The sequence below is a fragment of the Centroberyx gerrardi genome, chromosome 13 (genome assembly GCF_048128805.1).
Source record: "Centroberyx gerrardi isolate f3 chromosome 13, fCenGer3.hap1.cur.20231027, whole genome shotgun sequence".
Classification (NCBI taxonomy): domain Eukaryota; kingdom Metazoa; phylum Chordata; class Actinopteri; order Beryciformes; family Berycidae; genus Centroberyx; species Centroberyx gerrardi.
Genome location: NC_136009.1, coordinates 29,645,686 through 29,670,532, shown reverse-complemented (window position 1 = coordinate 29,670,532; position 24,847 = coordinate 29,645,686). Strand labels below are relative to the sequence as shown.

Here is a 24,847-nt window from a genome sequence, read left to right as displayed (position 1 = left end):
GGAGGACAGGAGGACAGCAGGAGGACAGCAGGAGGACAGCAGGAGGACAGCAGGAGGACAGCAGGACAGCAGGAGGACAGCAGGAGGACAGGAGGACAGCAGGAGGACAGCAGGAGGACAGGAGGACAGCAGGAGGACAGCAGGACAGCAGGAGGACAGCAGGAGGACAGCAGGAGGACAGCAGGACAGCAGGAGGACAGCAGGACAGCAGGAGGACAGCAGGAGGACAGCAGGAGGACAGCAGGACAGCAGGAGGACAGGAGGACAGCAGGAGGACAGCAGGAGGACAGCAGGAGGACAGGAGGACAGCAGGAGGACAGCAGGACAGCAGGAGGACAGCAGGAGGACAGCAGGAGGACAGCAGGACAGCAGGAGGACAGGAGGACAGCAGGAGGACAGCAGGAGGACAGCAGGAGGAGGACAGGAGGACAGCAGGAGGAGGACAGGAGGACAGCAGGAGGACAGCAGGAGGAGGACAGGAGGACAGCAGGAGGACAGCAGGAGGAGGACAGGAGGACAGCAGGAGGACAGCAGGAGGAGGACAGGAGGACAGCAGGAGGAGGAGGACAGGAGGACAGCAGGAGGAGGACAGGAGGACAGCAGGAGGAGGACAGGAGGACAGCAGGAGGAGGAGGACAGGAGGACAGCAGGAGGAGGACAGGAGGAGGACAGCAGGAGGACAGCAGGAGGACAGCAGGAGGACAGGAGGAGGACAGCAGGAGGACAGCAGGAGGAAGACAGCAGGACAGCAGGAGGAGGACAGCAGGAGGACAGGAGGAGGACAGCAGGAGGACAGCAGGAGGAGGACAGCAGGACAGCAGGAGGAGGACAGCAGGAGGACAGGAGGAGGACAGCAGGAGGACAGCAGGAGGACAGGAGGAGGACAGGAGGAGGACAGGAGGAGGACAGCAGGAGGACAGCAGGAGGACAGGAGGAGGACAGCAGGAGGACAGCAGGAGGACAGGAGGAGGACAGCAGGAGGACAGGAGGAGGACAGCAGGAGGACAGCAGGAGGACAGGAGGAGGACAGCAGGAGGACAGCAGGAGGAAGACAGCAGGACAGCAGGAGGAGGACAGCAGGAGGACAGGAGGAGGACAGCAGGAGGACAGTAGGAGGAGGACAGCAGGACAGCAGGAGGAGGACAGCAGGAGGACAGCAGGAGGACAGGAGGAGGACAGGAGGACAGCAGGAGGAAGACAGACAGAAACCATTTCACATTCTTACAGTCATCTAGAGACTTCCAATGAGGTCGACAGAGTAATGCTGCGTTCACGCCACATTTACTGTAAATTTACTCACATCAGCCTCCTAATGGCCAATCACATGTAGGACAAGTGGGAATGTTTTTTATTGATTTCTCCCACTTGTCATGAGCTGCAGAAGAGAGAGAGTCAACAGACAGAAACACTGCAGCTGATCCTCTGTCAGTTCACTTCACAGTCAGCTCTACTTACACAGCGAGTCATGTCTGCTGTAGTTGGTTTATGGTATAACAAGCAAACAGAAACACCCCAGCAACCACTTGAAATCACCTAGCAACCACCTAGTAACACCCTAGCAACCACTAGTAATTGCTTAGCAACCACATAGTAACACCATAGCAACCACTCATACTCATCTAGCAACCACCTAGTGACACCATAGTAACCAGTAGTAATTGCTTAGCAACCACCTAGTAACACCATAGCAACCACTTGTAATTTTTTTTATTATTAATCATGATTATCTGTCTTTGATCTGTTTCAGGAAACAATATAATTTTATTTCAGCAGTATTTCTTAAAGTAGCAGCATCTAGAAAGTCTTGTTTTCACTCTTACTGTGGTTTTTATTTACTGAATTCAAATAATCAGTAATTCCTACTTTATTACTTTGGGTTCAGCTGCAACCTGAAGACAAACTGTCAGACTCTGTTGTTGTTTGTCTTCTGGTTTCAAACCAAAGAGTCTCCAGACGAGACCATGATCCACTTTCTGGAACTAAAACAACGTTCTCAGGATGTTCCTCTCTGACGTCGGGCCGCTCCGTTCTTCTCCACAGAGTCTCTGCAAGGTTTCTTTGCAGCTCACAATATACAATTATATATGATTAATTGTGCAGGCCAATCCAACCTCATCAAATCCTTATGTTACTGTTATGTTACAGATCTGGCCATGTGTGGCAGACACGGTGATATAGGACTCAATATTTAAATCCACAGACTGAATGACTGCAATGCAATAAAACAACCACTGAACAGTTTGAAAAATGTGAATGTTTCATCATTAGCCATCAGCCAAAACAAGAGCTGTGGGTTCACATCAATTCACTATTCCTAAACTATTCCTATAAGCCAATTTTGGTTTGCAGACTGGGCAGACAATAAAAAGACAGTAAATGCACTAAAACAGACAACAAATCACCACAGCATGTAGGTTACTATATAAACATCAGTAGACCAGACAGTAAGGGAGTCAAACTGATGAAATTATAATAAATTCAATCATCAGCCTTGCCGTAGTAGAAATTTTACATCTCGTGTCAGGACTTAAGGAACAGCTTCACATTAAGAGTTATTTGATCTGATTCATCTCAGCGACTCCCAGCTGACAGAGATTTGTCATTTAATAAGATTTCTTCCTGCACTGCATGACTGTCTCCACTCTGTGGGTGGGAAGAGTGAAAAATATGAGCAGAAATGTCATTTTTACACATTCTGTCATCATGCAGGCTTCTGCTGAACTGTTTAATCATTATATTAAACCAGGCTTCATATTGCAGGGGACCCTCCGGGGGGGCCCTGGACCTCAGTTTGGGAACCAGTCCTACCAGCACAGCCATCACAACTCTCCCAAGTTGTGAATGCGGGTGCGTTGAAATGCCGAGCTGCTGTGCGGTGGCGTGGCGCTGAGAGGGGCGGGGCGCGGCCTGGAGAGCTCACTGCCTCTAATTATTCACATGTACCAGGAATCAGTGTGGGGTCGTGATCAGAGGGTCGCTGGTTCAAATCCCACAACTGTAACACTCTCCCCTCCCTCAGTAAATACCATCGATGTGCCTCTGAGCAAGGCATTTAACCCCCAACTGCTCAGTGGCCACGAATAGGTTTTGACTGTATGAATATGAAGCAGGGCATTTCTCTCTCTGGATAAATAAAGGTTAAAAATTTAAAATCTAAATAGGGTAAATATGTAAATAATGTTAAAATTTAAATAAGGAGGTTGACTGGCATTGTGTTGAGATGCTTAGCTCTCATCTTTCATCAAGAAACATTAAACATACCATGAAACACCATGTTTCATCAAGGAAACCTCTATTAAAAAACATTTGGAGGACTGCATGTCAGACACTGCCGTTAGAAACTAGTTGGTTCAGTTGACAATTAGCCTAACTGCTGTTTATTACCGTTACTAATCAATACAGAGTGAGTGACACGGAACGGGCTGCACAACGATAAACGGATGAGGCAGTAACTAGCCTCTAACACCGAGTTAATGTCGCCGTTAGAGCGCTTTAATTAACCCTGACGCGCTCCGCTCTCCTGCGGAGATGTGACGCCAGACTCCATTAAAAAATATGACACATTAATATTTCCTTCCTTATCGGTAAACGTACACACCTGGTAGAACACGACTTAAGACCTTTTACAAAAGAATTGGGTCTTATTGTAGATTCGGCATAGAGATAATCCACCAAGCGGCTTTTTATTTCAATAAAATCAGAACTTTTTGACTTGGTTGACACTACTCGCTAGCAGCCACTGTGCCGTATTTTAGTGTAATAATACTGTGGGAATAAGAAGCGAACCAATTCTAAAAGTTGAGAATTTATTGGGATAAGTGCTGCTGGGTGGATCAGGTGTGTGCCGGATTGAAGAGTGGCTCCTAACGATTCAAAAAAGCTCCTAAGTCACGGTCTACCGGGCGTGTACATTAGCCTTTACCGAGCTTTTCAGTCGTTACCTTAGTAGTGACAATACAGATGCAGTCCATCCTTCAGAACCAGGAGGAAAGCCCGGGAACATCAGCATCTCATCTCGCGCTTTACCGTCCCTCCCGCTGCGCTCCAGCCGGACAGTTGGCTCACGAATTCAGTCTCTCTTTTCATACACACACACTGACACACACACACACTGACACACCGACAGCCAAAATCTACCGGTGAGAGAGTGTGTGCTCACCGGAGAGCCTCCTCATTCCTCCTCCAATCCTCCTTCATTCCGGTATCCGAAGCATAACGGGAGCAGGATAGACTGAAGCCCGCTCCTCGAGACTGATGCTGCATTCAAGTGCTGTGGGAAATCTGGGAATTCCGACGCAAGCGACACATGATTCACCAAGGAAGGAAGTGGAAGTAGGAATACTCTCGTTACTGTTACCGACTGTTACCGATTAGCTTACTGCCTTCAAGTGCTCCTCCAAAAGTCTTAATTCCGAGTTGCCTTTGGTCAGAAATAATTACCCAATGGATCCTGCATTGCGAGTAGTTTCTTGATGGCTGTTGTTGTCTTTTAGAAATCAAGCAGCACAGAGCTACTTTGTGCTAAAGCAGCAGAATGAAGAGGAGAAAATGCACCTTTGGCGTGTAAGTGAGATGTTTTCTTCATACGTGTTGTTGACACAGCTTCCACATTTTCCCTCCTCCCCTAAACGTCACATCGGGGCGACTCAGGTGTCACTCAAAAAAATCCCACTTCCCCAGTCCTATTCAGCACTTAATTGGGTCTTCTAGTAGGAGTCGTCATATTTCCGACAGCACTTGAAAGCAGCATGTGTGTACTTGTACTTGGAGCATTTTTGTGTGTAAACAAATACACTGAAGAGATGAGACTGGCAGACCAATATGAGAGGAAAAAAAAACCCCAAGAAAAAGATTGAAAGAATGCAGAGATCAAGCATAATACAGTATATTAATTTAACATTTAGGTGAACCAAGAGTAGAGAAGTGCAGATTTTGTTTCTGCAAATGTGTTTTGAAGTCAGTAGTTTTACCTTTACTTTGGAATGTTTTGACTGATATTGTACTTTGCATCAGAAACTGTCAAATCTACATGTGATGAGTGAAGGAACCGAGGTTAGGGAGGCAGTGAATGTCACATCTAAAACCATGGGGTTGCGTTAGTTTAGATTTACAGCTCTGAAAACACAGTTTGAATATGTTGAGTGAAGAAAAGGGGGAAGGTCTGTAAATAATGTTGATTTGTGCTTTACTTTCTTTATTTATGCATTTCTGTTTCTTTTTTTCCTCTTTGCATTGCTGAGCGACTGAAACCTCATGCTGCATTCACATTTCATTCGACTCCGACTCGAGCTGAGCTGAACACGAACGCAAATGTACGAACTAATGTACTGAATAAACTAAATAATTAAACCGATCCAACCTACTGATGTTGAATCCTTTCCTTCCTTTCCCTTTTTCACACTTTCCAAAAGTGACGACCGGAAACTCGTAGCCTGTCCAATTATTATCAAGCAAATGACCTGTCTAACTGCACCTCATTAGACCAAAAATGTTGAATTATCTTTATTTTTATATAGTGTGATATGTAGGCTGCACTATTCCAAGCTGTCAGCTTCAAACCTGGCAACCCAGCAGCTGTAGTCCATACAGTTTATACAGTCTGGAGTCTACTGTTTATATGTAGAGTAAACCCATTATTTACCATTTAGAAAGAAAGAAGGTGCAGGCAAACTAGTAATAGACGAACTAAAGTCTGCTTCGTGTTAGAGGAAACAGTCGGGGGTTTGAGGGAAAGGTAGGGGGGTTTAGTATTATTATTTGACTTAATTTCAGTGTTAATAAGTCTAGAAGTATCAGCAGTAAAATGTAGTGAAGTATGAAAAGTAAAAGTCGTCATTCTGTCAGAGAGTTAAATTATTGAAGCATGAACCTGTCAGAAGTATTTTAATGTTGTCGGTCTAACTGCTCCAGATACTGTTGGAGTTTAAACTCTAACAATGCAACATGTTTTATGAGCTTATCGTATGTTTTGCGTGTAAAACCTTATTCTGCAAAGTAACTAGTAACTCCAGCCGGCAGATAAATGTAGAGGAGGAAAAAGAACAAGATTTCCCTCTGAGATGTAGAGGAGGAAAAGGATGGAAATACTCAGTAAAGTGTCAGAACTGTGTTGACTGTTGATCTGAACCTGCTGCAGCGTCCCGCCTGTCTATTCCTCCTCCTCCTCCTGCCTCCTACCTCCTCCTCCTGCCTCCTCCTCCTGCCTCCTCCTCCTGCCTCCTACCTCCTCCTACCTCCTGCTCCTGCCTCCTACCTCCTCCTACCTCCTGCTCCTGCCTCCTACCTCCTCCTCCTACCTCCTGCGCCTGCCTCCTACCTCCTCCTCCTACCTCCTGCGCCTGCCTCCTACCTCCTCCTCCTACCTCCTCCTCCTACCTCCTGCTCCTGCCTCCTACTCCTGCCTCCTATCTCCTACCTCCTCCTACCTCCTGCTCCTGCCTCCTCCTCCTACCTCCTCCTCCTGCTCCTGCCTCCTACCTCCTGCTCCTGCCTCCTACCTCCTGCTCCTGCCTCCTACCTCCTCCTCCTGCTCCTGCCTCCTGCCTCCTCCTCCTGCCTCCTACCTCCTGCTCCTGCCTCCTCCCTCCTCCTCCTGTCTCCTGCCTCCTCTTCCTGCCTCCTCCTCCTGCCTCCTACCTCCTGCTCCTGCCTCCTCCTCCTACCTCCTCCTCCTACCTCCTGCCTCCTCTTCCTGCCTCCTCTTCCTGCCTCCTACCTCCTGCCTCCTACCGCCTCCTCCTCCTGCCTCCTACCTCCTCCTCCTGCCTCCTCCTCCCTCTGCCTCCTACCTCCTCCCCCCTCTCTGTTCTGTGATCAAAGTGGCGGCGCTCGTGCGGTGGAGACGGTGGAACGGAGCGCGGCCGATGTTCTCAGGTCCATGAAGCGGCGAGGCGTCCGCCGACATCAGCCAGTGACCTCATCACAGAGGAAATCGTGCACGGCGAGGCGGGCGACGCCACGCCGACGTCTCCGGTCAGTCACAGAAGCGCCGCCTCAGACGCTCTGCAGGTTCCTTGTATTGTTCTTGTAGCTTCGTTCCTGATCGGTTGTTATAGATCCGTGTCCTAAAGGTTTTAAATTCATGTCCTTGTATGTAAACACTGACTTCATGGGCATTGCTAACAAATAATTTAGATTTTTTTGCTCTTTTTCTACTCTCTTTTTGGCGTGCATTATTGAATTCTCTACTGTTGTAACACCTATTACTATTTTCTATTTATATCTACTTAACTGTAGCCTATATGCATTTTAATGTTTTTCTACTGTTTTTTCTTGAGTGTGAATCTTTTTTTTTCCTTTTATTGTGAAATATACATATAATGAACATATAGAAAAAATACAAAACACATTACGCAAACATAAAGCACAATGATAAGCACAAGAATAAACAAAGACAAGACTTAACTCACTATAAAACCTGTGTATAAATTAGGTGTTAGTATTCTAATTGACTTCTGTTTTTCACTAACACATCATTTTAATAAAAAAAAGTGTAGATCTTCACACTGAATCTGGTGGTTCCTTGAATACTGTAGACATACAGTATGGATGTGAATGGCCTTTCTAGACGCTCTATATCTACGCTCATGATTGCCTTATATATATATATATCTGCGTTTCTCTTCTTCTCTTTAGTCACAAAACCACAAAATATTCAGGCTGCTTCAGTGACAAATGTGAACACTTTACTGTTACTGAGACACGCTAATTACCTGCTGCTCCTTATTAAATGTATGAGTCAGAGACAAATGGCTGAGGAGGAGGAGGAGGAGGGAGAAGAGGAGGAGGAGGAGGAGGGGGAGGGAGAAGAGGAGGAAGAAGAGGAGAAGGAAGACGAGGAGGAGGAGGAGGATGAAGAAGAAGAGAAGGAGCAAGAAGAGGAGGAGGAGGAGGAGGGAGAAGAGGAGGAGGAGGAGGAGAAGGAAGACGAGGAGGAGGATGAAGAAGAAGAGAAGGAGCAAGAAGAGGAGGAAGAAGATGAAGAGAAGAAGGAAGAGGAAAAGGAAGAGGAAGGAGAAGAAGAAGAGGAGGAAGAAGAAGAGGAAGAAGGGAAGGAGCAAGAAGAGGAGGATGAAGAGAAGAAGGGAGAGGAAGAGAAGAAAGAAGAGGAAGAGGAGGAGGAAGAAGAAGAGCGTGCCTCCATGCTGCAGCAGGAGATGTGTGATGTGGGCGGGTTTGTATGAATATTTTACAGTTGCATGAATTCATCATGCGCTCGCATCATGTGACTCGCCCGGCCTCATTATGAAACAGGAAGTGATGTCACTGCTGCCTCCAACATCCTGAAAGAAGACCCTTTGTAACTGTTTATTTTAGTCCTCCCCTTATTTTATTGTATTTTGTATTTTATTTATTTTATTGTATTTCAGTGTTGTGTTTTTATTTTGTTTAATGCTTGTAAATCACTTTGTCACTCTGTTTTGAAAAGTGCTACAGAAATAAAGTTTATATTATCACTGTTTTATTATTATTTTGACTTTTTTATTCTCACTGTTTGCTCGTTGTATTATCTCCAATTGTCTCTATTTGTTCTACTCTTGTCTTTACTCTGTTCTCTGCCGTTGTGACGACTCGGCTTCCCTGCAGGCATCATTAAAGTTTCATCTAATCTGATCAAACATTGGCACGACACACTGCATGTTATTATCTCTGAGTCAACTGGGAAACGCAAACGAGTGGTGCGCACTTTTTAACTTATAATTATGAATCAGCAAATAGAATAAAGGCTTTATAAACAGACTGTTCTGGATCTTTCTTTTCCCCACAGACTGTTTCCATCCACAGAGCAACAAACACCACGATCTTCACCATGAGAAGCTCAGAAGCCTTTCAGCCTCCGATCTGCCACACACATGTTATTTTCCCAAACCAGACACTCGACCGGCCGGTTAAATCTCTGTGTAGCTCTGGTAGAGTCTTGGGTCGTGTCTCTTCCTCCATGATAAAACCCCAAAATCAGTGATTCTGTGATCTGTTAGAGCAGACTGGAGAATTGTGTTTTTTTCTCTCTCCATTCAGTCTGAAGGAACAGTCTGAAAATCACTTCTAGCACATAAAGGAACGCCGACAAAGCAGATTCTGACCATATATAAAAAACTAGTCCTGCTGCTGAATTGTTTTGAAGTGAATCTCTTTCTTTATGTTTATTAAACCTTTCAGTTTGAACAAGTGGAACACCCAAATCCGGTCTGAGGAAACTTATGATGATGGAATGAAGAAAATAATACTTTTACCAATAGTTGTAAATGGGTGAAAAAAGGCAGGAGAGAGGAGTTTGACAAAGCAAATTCTGCCAATATATAAAAAACGAGTCTCACTTTTTCTGCTTGGAGAAAAAACGGAGACAGAGATAGCAGAGAATCACCAAAGATCAACAGCACTTAAAGACTGTAGGAGGAGATGAAGGAGATGAAGGGAGCGTCCTGATTGGCTGGCTGCTGCCGGTCCAGTCACAGTGTGGATTCTCAGGACGGCTCATCGGACACGGCGCTCAGAACGAGTCGGACACGAAGGCCACAGAGTCACTCAGAGAGCGCTCAGGTCGGGCTCTGCAACACATTCAAGCCAGTGAAAATCTCTATATGATACAGACCAGAGTTTCTACTGCATTCATTCAGCAAGTGCCCAGCCACCTCTGCAACAAAACATGGGAAAATAAAAACACCATTTTGCACTTTATTTCCCTCTAAATCTCTCGTCCGCCGCCCGGCGTCGGACAGGAGTCTCTCTGCGGTCGATGCGTCGGCACCACAGCGCGGACAGATCAGGATTAATGGCCGATCAATAGTTAAAGGAGCGGCGGCGGCGTGAAGCATGGCAGCGCTCCAAGGCTTCACGCGGGACTTTGAAGATCCAGCTAGACAGCGGGCTGGGCTTCAGGGGGATTTTACTATTAAAGACCCCATGCAGTGAAAAACGGACGTACAAGTAAACTTCTTCAAGATCCCTCCAGCCTCCTCCGGCCTGCAGGTCAGGGGTCAAACGTCTGGAAACACACCACAGTCTGGTGTCTGGTCCTCCTGATGGACGACGCCTTTTTTTTTTTACCTTTGTGTGGATGTTGCTGGACTTGGTGTTCCTCTGTTCACCAGTACAGGCCAGAAAAAAAGACAAAAAAATGAGAGCAGAGCATCTCTTTCCGGTAAACCACGTTCCTCATGATGACTTCTTTTCATCCAATCAAATTTTGATAACTGAATTATTCCCCCCCGTTATTTTTTTCCCAGCATGCAGCTCAGTTCTGCTGCAACATGGATGAAGGAGTGTTTTTCTTTTTGGCTGCTTCACCTAAAACTCTGGACTCTGAGCGATGAGTAAGCACTTTGTCAACGCAGCATCACGTAAAAGGTGTCGTGTTTTGGATTTTTTTTTTTTCCCAACAAATTATGTGAAAAGGTTCGATAAGGGAGTTGATTTGATAAAATGCTTTTGAACCCGAACCCTCCTGTTATCTTCTGAAACTACTGAGAATTCACTGGAAGTCGCTCTGCAGAGCAGCGCCAGCTGAAGGCCTGAGGGTGTTTTCATTGGGCTTTTCTTTGAAATGAAAACAGGATGGTTGGGAAAAACATTTTAAGCGTTTTTATCTCATGCAGAAAAAACGAGAACCAAAAAAACAAAAACAAAAATGAAATACAATCTGTTGGGATGAGGTGAAGAGACTCCAGGAGGTTTACAGAAACGCCTCGCGTAGCAAAACATCTGAATGTGTGGTTCAGACTGCAGAAGCTGCTGCTGGGACACTGAGGCGGGACACTGAGGCGGGACACTGAGGCGGGACACCGAGGCGGGACACCGAGGCGGGACACTGCAGCGCTGACCGTGTTGATGATGAAGCAACAGTTTAAAGTTTAATTGAAACAAAGACACAACTAATAGATAGATGTGATGATTGCCATGTGAAATATACTGTATGACGTCTGTTAGTGCTGAACAAAATCAAAACACACAAAAGGAACCTAAAAGGTCCGAGAGCCACTGTATCTACGGAAGAGTATTAGGGAGATTGTAGGTGTTTTTTTTGTTTTTTTTAACCGCAGCCGGGGGAAGGAGGGGGGGGGGCATATTGTGAAAACAAACTCAGAAATTCTGAGATTAAAGTTAGAAATTTGGAGAGAAAAAAAACTCATAAATTTGCACGAAAAAAACCCTCAGAAATTTGCGAGAGAAAAACACGCAGAAGAAACTAAACGAGAAAAAACTAAAAATTTCTGAGGTTTTTTCTCACAAATTTCTGACTTCAATCTCAGAAATTTGTTGTTGTTGTTTCTCGCAAATTTGAGTTTTTTTCACGCAAATTTCTGTTTTTTCTCAGGATATGACCCCCCTTCCCCCGGCTGCGGTAAAAAAAAAAAAATTCACCTACAACAAACCTAATACTCTTCCGTAGTATTCTCCACATAAACAGAACTCAAAATCCAAATCAACCACCACCATGTCGGTCCTGAGGTTCAGTACAGCTCCAGTCTGAAACCCAGCAGTCAGTCCACATGGCTGCTGCTGGATGGAAGAGTCAAGGCCTTTTTTTGAGATGAACGCTCATGTATGTTTGGAGCGGGCGTCATGGGTCCCAGGGTCAGGAGAGTTTGGGGTGGAATAGTATTTGCAAATATGCTTTTCGGTTTGCTTTAGCCTGCTTTAGCGCCAGGTTTGCCACACGGGACAAAACAAAAAGTTCCAAAGGGTTTAGGCAATCACACGAAAGTATGTGAACGCCATTTTAGCACACTACCCTGTAACCAACAACCCCACCCATCTGGCACTCCAAGCAGGTTAAAACAAACGCTAAGAATTATCTGCAACTATTTCGGCCCAGGTTTGCTTTGAATTCACTAAAGGAAAGTGAAATGCCAAATTGTGTTTACAAGGTGTTTGAGCGACAGCAGCAACGGATTAGTAACTTTTTTTTTGTTATGTTTTGATGTTTACATTTAATCCATAGATGTGTTGATGTATTTTTCACACATGGTTCATTCCAAAACTGTTTGAAGAACTTTGAAATTTGAAGATTTCTGTTCCAAAATGCTGTATATCCATGTTGGGGAAAAATCAAGAGATAATCAACATCATTTAATATCTTTAAGGAGGATCCAGTCTGTAAAAGTGTCCTATTTGGTCACAACAAAGACTTTATTACCCACCATCCTTTCAGATTTTGCTGTCAATCATTTTCTAAGAGAATATTTTCCCAACAGTGAACCTCATTTTGGAACCGAACTCTTCCTGTATGGTCGACTCACGATCGGAGCGTCTCCCTGCGTGAGGACAGGAGTTGTACTGGTCAGACCCAACAAGACGAACCAAAATGAATGAAGCACAATGAGCCATGAAACCTGATCCTGGCCCGAACCGCCTCAGGATGCCGCTGCGATTCTTTTGCATTTAGTTTGCGTCTCGAGTCTGAATGTGACTTGCATAAAACCCAGAGGAAATCTGGAGCGCATACTGTGCAGCAAGAAGCAGAAGGTCAGAAACAGGCTCTGATATGATGCCGTCCTCCTCCTCGCTCTTAGAAACAGGAAACTCCATGTTCAAGTCTACCAGTTGTCCTACTGCACAAGCACCGTTTACTACAACCATGTGACGCCTTCAGCACCACAAACCAAATTTCTAAATACGACTAATATGCAGATAAAACACAACAAAGAAGACACAAGAAATAGCCTTGTGTCATGCAGCATTATAGCATGTTTATAGCATGTTTGGTCCACATATTAATGATTTTGAAATTTGGTCTTGATGTGCTACAGGCATCGAGGAGAACGGTGCTTCCACAGCTGGGTAAATGGTGGTTTGAATGGGAGTTTTCCATCTTTAAGACGCTCCAAGTTGATCTCAATAACAAAATCGAACTTCAGAGCGTCAAATGTTCATCTCTTCATCTCTTTTGTTCACGCTCAGGGAGGAAGCCGTCGAATCAGATCCTGTCGTCGACCAGGTGCGTCTCGCCACGCGGCATGTCGTCGAGATTTCCTCCGAGGTTTCACACCGGTCGCCTTCGGACTGAAGATGTAAGTAAAAGCAAATGAATCACAGCGACATCTTGAGGCCGTTCGGGCGACCTTGACCCCCGACCCCTGACCCTGGACCCAGAAACCCCTCCCCTCCCGCGGTCCGAAGCACATGGGGACTTGATGGGACATGCGGCGAAGGTGGACGACACCGACACACCCCACCCCACCGGTCACAGGCGTCCGGTACTTACTTGTCCGTCTGGGCAGCAGGGAGAGGCTTTGGCCTGCGCCAACGTGTGCAGGATTTCATTTAGGAGGGGCGAGTCCTACGAGCGACCATGTGTTTACACCCAGAGTGGGAAGAGGAGGGAAAGAAAGAGAAGGAGTTCAATGCAAACAGAAAGCTTACTGCCACACCTGGGTCACATGGTGTTTGCACATGGTTTTTATGGTTTGTTTTGTGCCTGGTGCGGTGCCAGACGGGTGGGGTTTGCCACACAGTGACGTCCAGAGAGTTAACACACAGAAAGGTATATGGCAGTTAATCCACTAGCAGTCAAACGTTTGGACACACCATATTTTTCTTTATTTTTACTATTTTCCACATTTTACAATATTAGTAAAGACATCAAAATTATGAAATAACATAAATGGAATTATGCAGCGACCAAAAAGTGTTAAACAAATAAAAACTATCTATTTTATTTTAGATTCTTTGCCTTGATGGAAAGACAAAGGCTTTGGAAAGAAATTCATAAATAGGATCAACTTCACTATTTATATTTGTCCAAGAAACTAATTTCAAGCATTTAAGCAGAAGCCTTTAGATCAAAATGCTTTAAGAGAATGAAACACAGAACATTCAGTCAGGTGGGTCCAGGTGACTGGTTGTGTATTTCCGTGTCTGACAGTGTACCCGACGCTCTCGTCCTGCTGTGGTAAGCCCCACCCATCTGGCACTCCAAGCAGGATAAAACAAACACTGAGGGAAAAAAAGCATTTGCACCCATCTGACCCAGGTGTGGTTACTACACTCTAAGACTAAAACAAAGACTAAAAGCTTACAGCTGCAAAGAAGACCGGCGTGACTCGACTCCGGCCGACTCCGTCTGTCACGTTCTGGGAGACGATGAAGTCAGCAGAAAGCAAAGACGACCTCATACTCACAAAGAAGAAGAAACGCTCTTCCTCCAGCAAATAAAAACAAACACAAAGCTCATGGCTGGATCACCGGCTCAGATGGAATAAAAACAGAAAGTCCTGAAATGTTGGCTTGATGGTTTAAAGGGATAGTTCGCCCAAAAATTTAAATTCGGTCATCATTTACTCATCGTCATGCCCGTACTTCGTTCTTCATATAACTCACGAGGAGTTTGCAAATCCTAGTCTTCCTCCATTGTATTCATCTTCTGCATTCCCAAACCATCATTCGATTTGCATTAAATAATTGATAAAATTTTGTTTTTCGTTTCGTTTTGTCAATAAATGTCTCCATACAGCTGCAGCATAATCCAAGTTTGCTGACACCATGCAACTGCTCTGTGAGCGGAAAAAAATGAAATTTTATCAAAGATTTATCCATTTTTGGCAACACGGAAGCTAAATACAACGGAGGAAGACTTAATTTGCATTAAATAATAGATCAAATTTTGTTTTTTTCCCCACTCACAGAGCGATCGCATGGCGTCAGAAGACTTTGATTATGCTGCAGCTGTATGGAGACATTTATGGACATTTATGGACATTTTCTGCCCTTTTTGAAGCCTAAAGGACTGGACTCCATTTACTGCAACTGTTTGGAAGAAAACTTCTCCAGCAGTGAGCCTGGAGAACTGCTGAAAAAAAATGCTCATCCGATTTTGTGCTGGCATGACAATGAGTAGATAATGACCGAATTAAAATTTTTGGGTGAACTATCCCTTTAATGGCGAAGCTACAGTCTTAAATGATGCGTCACTGTCAACACATCTGTGTCCAGTTTGGGGGAAACGCACTCTGACACAGGAAATGTTAAGAGTGAAGCTGGTTCAGCGGTCTGATGGTGAAGCTGCTATTAAAACACACAGCTGCTGCTTCTCTCTCTGCCAGCTCCGTCTTCCCACGTTACACCACTTGCCCTTAGAGCACACACACACACACACACACACACACACACACACAAGCTAATCACCTGCTGAGATGAAGCACTGCGGTATATTTTACTGCACTGTGAAGAAGTGAATCAGCGAGGTGTTGCTGTAAACAGTCTGCAGTAACATGCAGGAAACTGTCAGAGTTCACAAAGCTGCAAACAAAACCGCCGGATATGAACCGAGACGAGGCTCGGTGACGGGACAAAGCGGATGAGGGTTAAAATAAAAATGTAAAATAATAATATGTGACTCTCTCTCTGCTCTAACTCAGCAGTGATCCAACCTAGACCCAGTTCAGGAAAGCTTTTCCATTTGCTGTTCTAAACAGCCGGTCTCAGGTAGCTCTTTCCTGGTGTGTTTCCAAAAAATTCAATGTAAAAATTGATTTGAGGTGGGGAGGCTGGTTTTGGGCAAGATGGTTAATAGTTCTATTAATGCATAATCTTCTTCTCTATGCTTGGGATATACCTGTGTGATTTTGTTTTCATGTACACTGGTAAAGATGCTTTGTAAGTAAACTAAAATCAATAAAAAATTGTAAAAGAGGAAAAAAAAATGTATTTCATGCCAAATTACATCATTTCAATTTGTATGGATTATTTTCCTATCGCTAGCTAAAAGCAACAGATAATCCAAGCTCTGCCCACACACTGTTTGATTGACAGGTGATTTTCTGGGGAGTGCAGTGCAGAAACATCACAGCAATAAAAAGAAAAGCAAAAGAATCTCACTAATTATCCCTTTAAACTGTCCATATCAGGATGGACCTAAGTGGCCTGGAGCAGCTGGTCTCAACGTGGGGTCCGGGGACCACCAGGGGTCCTTGAAGGGGTTCCAGAGGGTCCCCCCAGCAAACTGATGAATTAAACTACCATTCATTTGTTTACAAGAAGTTAGTTTTGATCATAGTTTCTCTGTTATCTCTCTACCTACAATACAGACAGTCATGGAGTTCTGGACAAAATCATATCTAACAATAAAAATATTCTCAGATTTGGGTCTGGGAGAGAAAACCTCATCAAATGGGGGTCTGTGGCTCTAATGTGGACTACATTATGGGTCCTTGACGGTACAGGTTCGACTCCAGAACGGTCATGTGTGATGTTGAACCTCCTACCTGCTCACTGCTTCCAACTCTGTCTGGTAAAGTGTCTAACAAGTGTCTAAAATTGCCTAAAATGCGAACGCTCTTGAATGATGCTGGGTGGAAAAATGCGATGACAAGAGTCCAGCAAGACCAGAGTCAAATAATGAAACATGTTCAGCAGGAAAAACCAACAGAGAAACAAGCAGGACAAAGAAACAGAAACAGGCAGGAGATGATTCACCGCTCATCGGAGGGAAGCTCTCCTCCACAGGCAGAGCAGACAACAGCATGGTAAACTCATTTTCTATACTTTTAAGATATTTTTTCCACATGCACACAGGTTAATTCAGTCATGGCGTTTCTAAAATTCTTAAAGGAGAAAATCATACAGGTAATAGCTTAATAATCTGAAACATATTTTTTACTTTCAGCATCCTCCTGTGGACCCAAGCAGAGCCAGACAGAATGTCTCCAAAACAACAACTGCAGGTTTGGTGATTTTCTTTTTCTTACTTGAAGAGGAACTAAACCCCCAAACCCAAATCTGTGTAAATCCTGACATCCAATGGTAGAAAACATGCTGCTGAAACTGTAGCATTGGCTTTTTGATTCTGAAGACTTATTTCACCGTTTCCTCTCTCCATTACCAAGATACAGAACGTTCTGGAAAAATGAACTCCTACCAGTTTAGATGCCAGAAAAACCCCGAACAGGAACTTTTAAATCACCTCTGAAGTTCATGAAAGCTTTTCCATTTATTGTTCTAAACACCCGGTGTCTGGTAGCTCTTTCCTGGTTTTGTGGCAAAATTTGTTTCCTCCCAAAAATTAAACTTAAAATTGTCATCTGCTATTGGCTGATCTTTGATACCAGATCGGTACTCTATGGATCAGTACTCTATAGATCAGTACTCTATGGATCAGTACTCTATAGATCAGTACTCTATGGATCAGTACTCTATGGATCAGTACTCTATAGATCAGTACTCTATAGATCAGTACTCTATGGATCAGTACTCTATAGATCAGTACTCTATGGATCAGTACTCTATGGATCAGTACTCTATAGATCAGTACTCTATGGATCAGTACTCTATGGATCAGTACTCTATGGATCAGTACTCTATAGATCAGTACTCTATAGATCAGTACTCTATAGATGGTGACATCACCTGACACCAAAGATCAGCTAATAGCAGATGGCCAGTTCATTAGCATGCGTTTCACCATTAGATGTCAGGCTTTATACACATTTGGGTTTGGGGTTTAGTTCCTCTTTAATTTAAAGATCCCGTGGGTGTTTATGTGCTGAGTGAGTTTCATGACCCTCAGACCACTGAAACTAAATTAAAATCCCATTATATAATTTCACTGATACATGGGCAAATGGTAAAAAGGTGGAAAACAAGGACAGGCTCCCAAATTGGCCAAAAAACTAAGCAAAATAATTGCTGTACTGACTCTAAATGCTCTGCCAAGTGTGCATAAGCCAGTGACAAGTGTCCCACAGCTTTCCAATGCAGAGTAAAACTTGAATAAATGTTCTTACTTTCTGCATTACAAGTGGTTTCCCTCTTCCCAGTAATATATGGGCACATGGATGAGAAAAAAATAAGCATGCTTTACTTCTTTCCTGGAAATGTATTTTTGGCAGATGTGTGGTTTCTACCTGACAGCAGCGATAGAGAAACCGTCCTCAGAGAAACTGTTACTGTGCTTTTCAATATCAATCAACAGACTTAACGAACACCAAGAGGCTGGACCGGAGAAGACGCTACATCAAACATTTGAGTCAGACTATTCATAGCAACAAGATCTGTAAAACAATCAGTTAGCCTGTCTCATCTTGGCTATAAATGCTGCGTGATTTTGAAGACTTATTTCACTGTTTTCCCCGTTCCATTACCAAGATACAGAACGATCTGGAAAACTGAACTCTTTAAACCTCAGACAGAACCATTTAAATCACCTCTGAAATCGAAATTCCCTCTGGATTTCAGATATTTCCTCTGAATGCAGAAGCAGTAAACCTGACAGAAGCTTCACCTCCTGTCCTGTTTGTCACCGATCCAGAAACCAAAACTAAAAACAACATCATGAGCAGGGCGGGAAATTAAAATGCCGGGTTTGTCAGTTCCAACAGTCAGCCGCACCATTTCAAGTCTATCAAAGACTTATTGTATTATTAGTGATGGGACGATATATCGAAATTCAATATATCGCAATACAACAATGTGTCAGTCCGTATGGTGTGTCAGGAACATGAATGGTGATATCAGCTCCATGTTATTCTGCTGTCAGGAACATGAATGGTGATATCAGCTCCATGTTATTCTGCTGTCAGGAACATGAATGGTGATATCAGCTCCATGTTATTCTGCTGTCAGGAACATGAATGGTGATATCAGCTCCATGTTATTCTGCTGTAGTAATCACTAATGAGACTCTTGACCATCACAGTTTCACAAGCTCTCCATCCAAATTATATTATTGTCACTTTGTAATGACATTTTTAAATTGTTGTTTACATTCTAGCAGCCAATGGCATCGCTAGAAAGATTTGAGTCTCAGAAATAAGTCTCAGATGTGTCTCAGAAGTCACTGAACTTTTATTGATCACATCCTGTTTGAATTGAATCCTGAACCTCAGATCGCGTATCGAATCAAAATAAGCAGATCGTCCCGTCACTATTTATTATTATAACATCGAATTCAACTGATGAAACTGACATTTTTGAGCAGAACTTTAGTTTCCCAGCCTGATCAGACCCTCGTCTCATACTTCAGCTGATCGGTGTGTTTTTCGTCTTCCTTACCTCGATGCTGGTGCTAAGGCTGGGCAGAGTGTCGGAGGTCACCGTTGTGCTTTGAAGGCTGGAGAAGTCCCACAGGTTGACGGGCGGCATGGGCTCCGCCCCCTTGGAAGACTCCACCCACTTCTGACTGTCCAATAAGGTCACTTCGTAAAATTCCTGGATATCTGTGAGGACAGAGGGAAGGGAGAAGCACGAGTTATTAGATACCACAAGACGTTTATTAATGAATTCAAGTTTTGTTGGTGAATCCACTAAAACGGACCAAGGCTTCAAACACTCACTTGGATCAAATTTAAGTCTTTTCAATGACTTTTAAGGTGTTTGGTGAAATTTAAGGACTCATAATTAGCATGTTTTGGGGGGAGACATGGCATTGGTTAGAATAAAAAATCATCATGGTGAAATCCTTCATTTTAAAACTAAATCCCCATCACAGGGTTTTCCTCGGGATGTTTAATTCTAGGACAGAGACATTAATGCATCTGGGTGCTGCATTTTAATTTAAAAATAAATCAAGTACTTTCAAGGCATCCGTTCATTTTCAAAAACTTTATGGGCCTTATTTTATTTTCCTCAAATCCACAAGTTTTTATGAATATTCAAAGCCCATGGAAACCCTGCTAATAATCAGGAGTAGCAATCGTGACGACAAAATCTAGAAAACACCACAAAATTAAAAAAGTAAAGAATTTAAAGTCACAATGAAACAGCATCCTAAGAGCATCCTGCTTCCTTAATGTGATGTATTTCCTTTTGAAACAGGATGTTGGGGCGGGACATGACGCAGGGAGGGATCAATCTGAAGTGTAGACCAATGGGAGATCAGTTAGGAGAGAAAGGCAGTTTGATCTGACAGTGTGTGTGTGTGTGTGTGTGTGTGTGTGTGTGTGTGTGGGGGGGGGTGTAAAGGTCAATCTCAGCTGTTACAACATGTGGCATCGGGTGGCGTCGGGTCACAAACTTATTCTAGTCTAAAGCAACAACTGGAGCTGCTGGACCTCCCATGTCATCTGTGTTTCCAAACCTTTAGAGGCGGAGTCGCCCAGAGACGACCCTGATGTTTATTTGTTTATCTGTTTATTATTAGGATCCCCATCAGCTGTGTGTGGTGCAACAGCTACTCTTCCTGAGCGCCACACAAAACAGAAAAACAAGACCGAAAACTTAAATATCACAACCGACAAAAGTGGGAAAATGGGAAAAGAGGGAAAAGGAATGATTCCAATATAATTATGAGGACGCATCACTGGGCTTTATACAAACTACTACTACTACAAACTTGGGGTCTTTCTGGTTATATTCTCCACCAATAAAAGGTGGAAGGAGGTCATGTTTTCACCCGTCTGTCTGTCTGACTGACTGTCTGACTGACTGACTGACTGACTGTCTGTCTGACTGTCTGTTTGTTAGCAAGATTTCTCAAAATGTTAGTTCAAAAAAGTTCTCTCAAAAAGTAAATTTGATCGCTCTCGGCTCAAAGATCACTTGATTTGATTTTGGTGATTATCCAGATCTGGGATTTCCATCATTGGACGATTGTCTTATTAGATTATTATATTATTATATTATTATATTTATTATTATTTTTTGGGGCGATTTTACGGTTATTTGAAAGTCTATAGTGAAGAGAGACAAGAAAGACTAGGGGGGCAGAGAGAGGGGACGACAGGGATGACATGTAACAAAAGGTCCCAGGTCGGATTTAAACCTCGGGCCGCTGAGCCTCCGGGACACACGCCGATTATCGTTTTTAGCTATTATGCTGCGTTCAGGTGCTGGTGGGAATGTCCGACATCCGGGACTTCTCAGTCGGCTGTTGAACAGCGTTGCCTTCTCGTGCCGTTTTGTCAGAAATTCAAAACGCAGCTTCTCCTGAGTGAAACAGCAGCATAAGAACGACTGTCTTCCTCTATAGGTTTCAGAATGGATAAATATCGTCTTAAATGGGAGCGCTACTTGAAGTTTTCTAATTAAAAAGGACACCAGACGGCACTAATAATGTACATCAATAGCCATAATCACCTCTATATACTGTACTTGTTCTGATTTGTATTTATTCTATGTTTTGTATTGTCTTCTTTTTGTAGCTCATGAAACTTTCCAATAAAAACATCAATCACATAAACAAAAAAAGAAAAATTCAAACCCAGAACACAAACAGTAAACAAACCTGAGCGACTGCAGCTTTGCAAATTGGAGAATTGTTGAGCGTTGGCGGACGTTTAGCTCGACTGTTTCAGTCGAGTCAGAAGTTCATTCTCTTAACGAACCCTCTATTATTAATTGACTCACCTTTAAGGCAAACAGCAGTAACTCCTGTTTGAGTGTTTTAAATATCAAAAGGTCATGGCTAGTGTTTTGCTTTCCCATCAACTCAAAATACAGCTAGAAATGCTACTAATCACTACCATCCACCTCTCTACCAACAGGACAGGACAGGAGACAAACTGAAGCCATTTTTCTCAGTTTCTCAGTAAAAAACAAGTCTCCTATTTACAATTATTGATAAACGTATTATTTTCTTCGTTCCATCATCATAAGTTTCCTCAGACCGGATTTCGGTGTTCCACTTGTTCAGACTGAAAGGTTTAATAAACATAAAGAAAGAGATTCACTTCAAAACAATTCAGCAGCAGGACTAGTTTTTTATATATAGTCAGAATCTGCTGTGTCGGCGTTCCTTTATGTGCTAGAAGTGATTTTCAGACTGTTCCTCCAGACGACGGCAGTGAATGGAGAGAGAAAAAAACACAATTCTCCAGTCTGCTCTACCGGAGCAACAGATCACAGAATCACTGATTTGGGGTTTTATCATGGAGGAAGAGACACAACACAAGACTCTACCAGAGTCACACAGAGATTTAACAAGAGGCAAAGATTTCACAGTGACGACTGAAAGAGAGAAAACCGAAGAACTACTTCAAAGTTATTTTGCTGGATCCAGACTCTAAAAGACATCAGTCCTAATCTTCATCTTGAAAACGAACACAGCAGGCGGTGACATTAAAGCTCAATCTGCTTTGCTGTGATTTCTGATATTTCAGAATCATGCTCACAAGTTCGTGAAACTCAAATCAAATTAAAATCAAGTACGCAAAAGTAAAGTCTGACTGTAACCTGACTGGAACTGTCTCTGATTCAAGGACAGACTCTTCTTCCAGTGACAACTGAACAGAGGAATAAAAAAACTCTGCGTGTAAGTTCCAGGAAGCGGAGCGTTTAAGTCAGTAAGTCCTCCTCTATCATTTGAGACGGCAGCAGGCTGTCGTCGTGTCGCTCAGGCTAAATCTGCTCTGCCGTCCCGCCTCTTCAAAACAAGCTCTGAAACGCCGTGATGAAAGCAGCGAGCCGTCATCTGAACCAGAAACACACTGCAGTCCGGATCACATCAGGCTGCTGCTTCAATACATTCTCAAATACAGACTCATCCATTTCTGTTGCACTGAGACGATTTCACCCTGCAGACTGTCATGTAGTTTTATTCTAACTTTATTTCTCCATGCTGACAGCAGAGTGCAGCTGCAGGGTCACTGCCTTGCTCAAAGGCTCCTGACAGCTGCTGAGGGAGGGAGGGTGTACTAGTACTTAGGGCTGCACAATTAATCGTATATTAATCGCGATGTCGATATTGGCTTCCACAATTAATTGATTGTGGCCGCGGGCGATTATTCACGCTGGGTTTAGCTTGCTCTGGTGTAGGGCTGCAACGGTTAGTCAACGTAATCAAAACTCAAATTACTTGAATTTTGACCCAGTTTGCCGCTGACCTTTCAAAGCACGTATAAACTCTTCCATTAGCTTGGATCCAAGTGTAGTATACAATGAAGCTCGGGTTACGGGGTAAAATATTTCCTTTTTAATCTCCAACCAGAGACGCAGTACACAGGCGAACGTACTACTTCCTTATTTACACTAATTCTCCCGCGGGTCCTTATGGGAAACTTCAAAATAAAAGCCCACAAACACCCAAATAGACTTCTTACAAAATAAGTGTCTTAGAATACAAATGCCCAAAAACTAAGGCTACAGAGGTGATGTTCCCGGAAAAAAAACAACGGACCCGGTGTACCGGAATCACAGGTTCAAAGATTTGTACATTTGAATTATTACATTATGAATGAGAAGGCATTTCGGTTAACTTAAAATGCTCAAATGCAATAAAACAAAATGGATGAATAATCGTGATAAATAATCGTGATCACAATATCGAGCAAAATAATCGTGATTATCATTTTAGCCATAATCGTGCAGCCCTACTAGTACTACTATTAAAGCAAGTACCACTAGTACAGGTACTACCATACCCCCACTACTACTTCTACTACTACAACAGCAACTACCATGACTACAACAGCTACTACAGCAAGTACCACTATAACAGGTACTACTACTAATACTATAGCAACTACCATTACTATTTTTACTACAACAGCAACTACGACTACTACTAGTACTACAGCAAGTACCACTATAGCAGCTACCACTACTGCTGGTACTACTGCTGGGACTACAACAGCTACCACAACCACAGTAAGTACCACTACTACAGGTACTACTACGACTAGGCTATAGCAACTACTATTACAACTTCTACTACAACAGCTACAACTAGTACTACTACTACTACAGCAATTATCACGACTTCTACAGTGACTACAACAGCTACTACTACTACAGCAAGTACCACTACTACAGCTACTACTACTACTACAGCAAGTACCACTACTACAGCTACTACTATTACAGCAAGTACCACTACTACAGATACTACTATTACAGCAAGTACCACTACTACAGATACTACTACTACAGCAAGTACCACTTCAACAGCTCCTACTACTACAGCAAGTACCACTACTACAGCTACTACTATTACAGCAAGTACCACTACTACAGATACTACTATTACAGCAAGTACCACTACTACAGATACTACTACTACAGCAAGTACCACTACTACAGATACTACTACTACAGCAAGTACCACTACTACAGATACTACTACCACTACACCTTTATTACAGTTAATGAATGTTATGAACGCTCAGATCTTGGTGTGACTTGATACTAAAGAAGAAAATTAAACGTTCTTGTGTTGAAATAGTCAGTTGCATTATTTGCCCTGCAGTCTTCACATTTCTATCCTGTTTTTTTCTTCTTTGCTGCATCCTATTTGCTGCTTCAATGGACCAATTTCCCCACGAGGATCATTACAGTTTCATCTAATCTGACCCACCATGTGTCAGTCTGTCAACCTGCCCTTGAGCAAGACGCAGTGAGAGAGAGAGAGAGAGAGAGAGAGAGAGAGAGAGAGAGAGAGAGAGAGAGAGAGAGAGAGAGAGAGAGAGAGAGAGAGAGAGAGAGAGAGAGAGAGAGAGAGAGAGAGAGAGAGAGAGAGAGAGAGAGAGAGAGAGAGAGAGAGAGAGAGAGAGAGAGAGAGAGGCGAGTTGGACGGAGATTAGGTGACAGGAGATGGAAATAACCTCTGGATCACATGGAGGCACGGCGGCTCATTAGAGTAAATATTTTTATAATACACACACACACACACACACACACACACACACACACACACACAGAGCGGTGTGGGTGATTCCTTCAGCTCCAGCTCCCGTCTAACACACCGTTACGCCTGGTCACATTACTGGTATTCACTCTCTCTCTTTCTCTCTCTCACACACACACACACACACACACACACACACACACACAGTCAGTTCCGCGACTCCACAGCCAAGTAGAATTTATTTCTAAAGCATTTTCAATACAAAGCGTTTATTACAAAGTGCTTTACGAAGAGAGCAAAAGATACAGAAATACACAAAATCTAGATACAGGCCCAGAGCGTCCATATAGTGAA

The 24,847-nt window shown here is 43.5% G+C and overlaps 1 protein-coding gene across 23 annotated transcripts in view; it reads right to left on the bottom strand.

Annotated features, from left to right (window-relative positions):
• Positions 1 to 24,847, bottom strand: part of dlg1b (discs large MAGUK scaffold protein 1b) — a 156,078-nt gene that overhangs the window by 110,875 nt on the left and 20,356 nt on the right. For 13 of the 23 annotated variants that reach the window (XM_078287698.1, XM_078287701.1, XM_078287702.1 and 10 more), the window contains exon 3: positions 18,988 to 19,151. In XM_078287698.1, the coding sequence (XP_078143824.1) occupies positions 18,988 to 19,151 (164 nt within the window). Of the gene's footprint in view, positions 1 to 13,204; positions 13,280 to 18,987; positions 19,152 to 24,847 lie in introns of all 23 variants that reach the window. The other 10 variants (XM_078287694.1, XM_078287695.1, XM_078287697.1 and 7 more) reach the window with 1 other exon arrangement.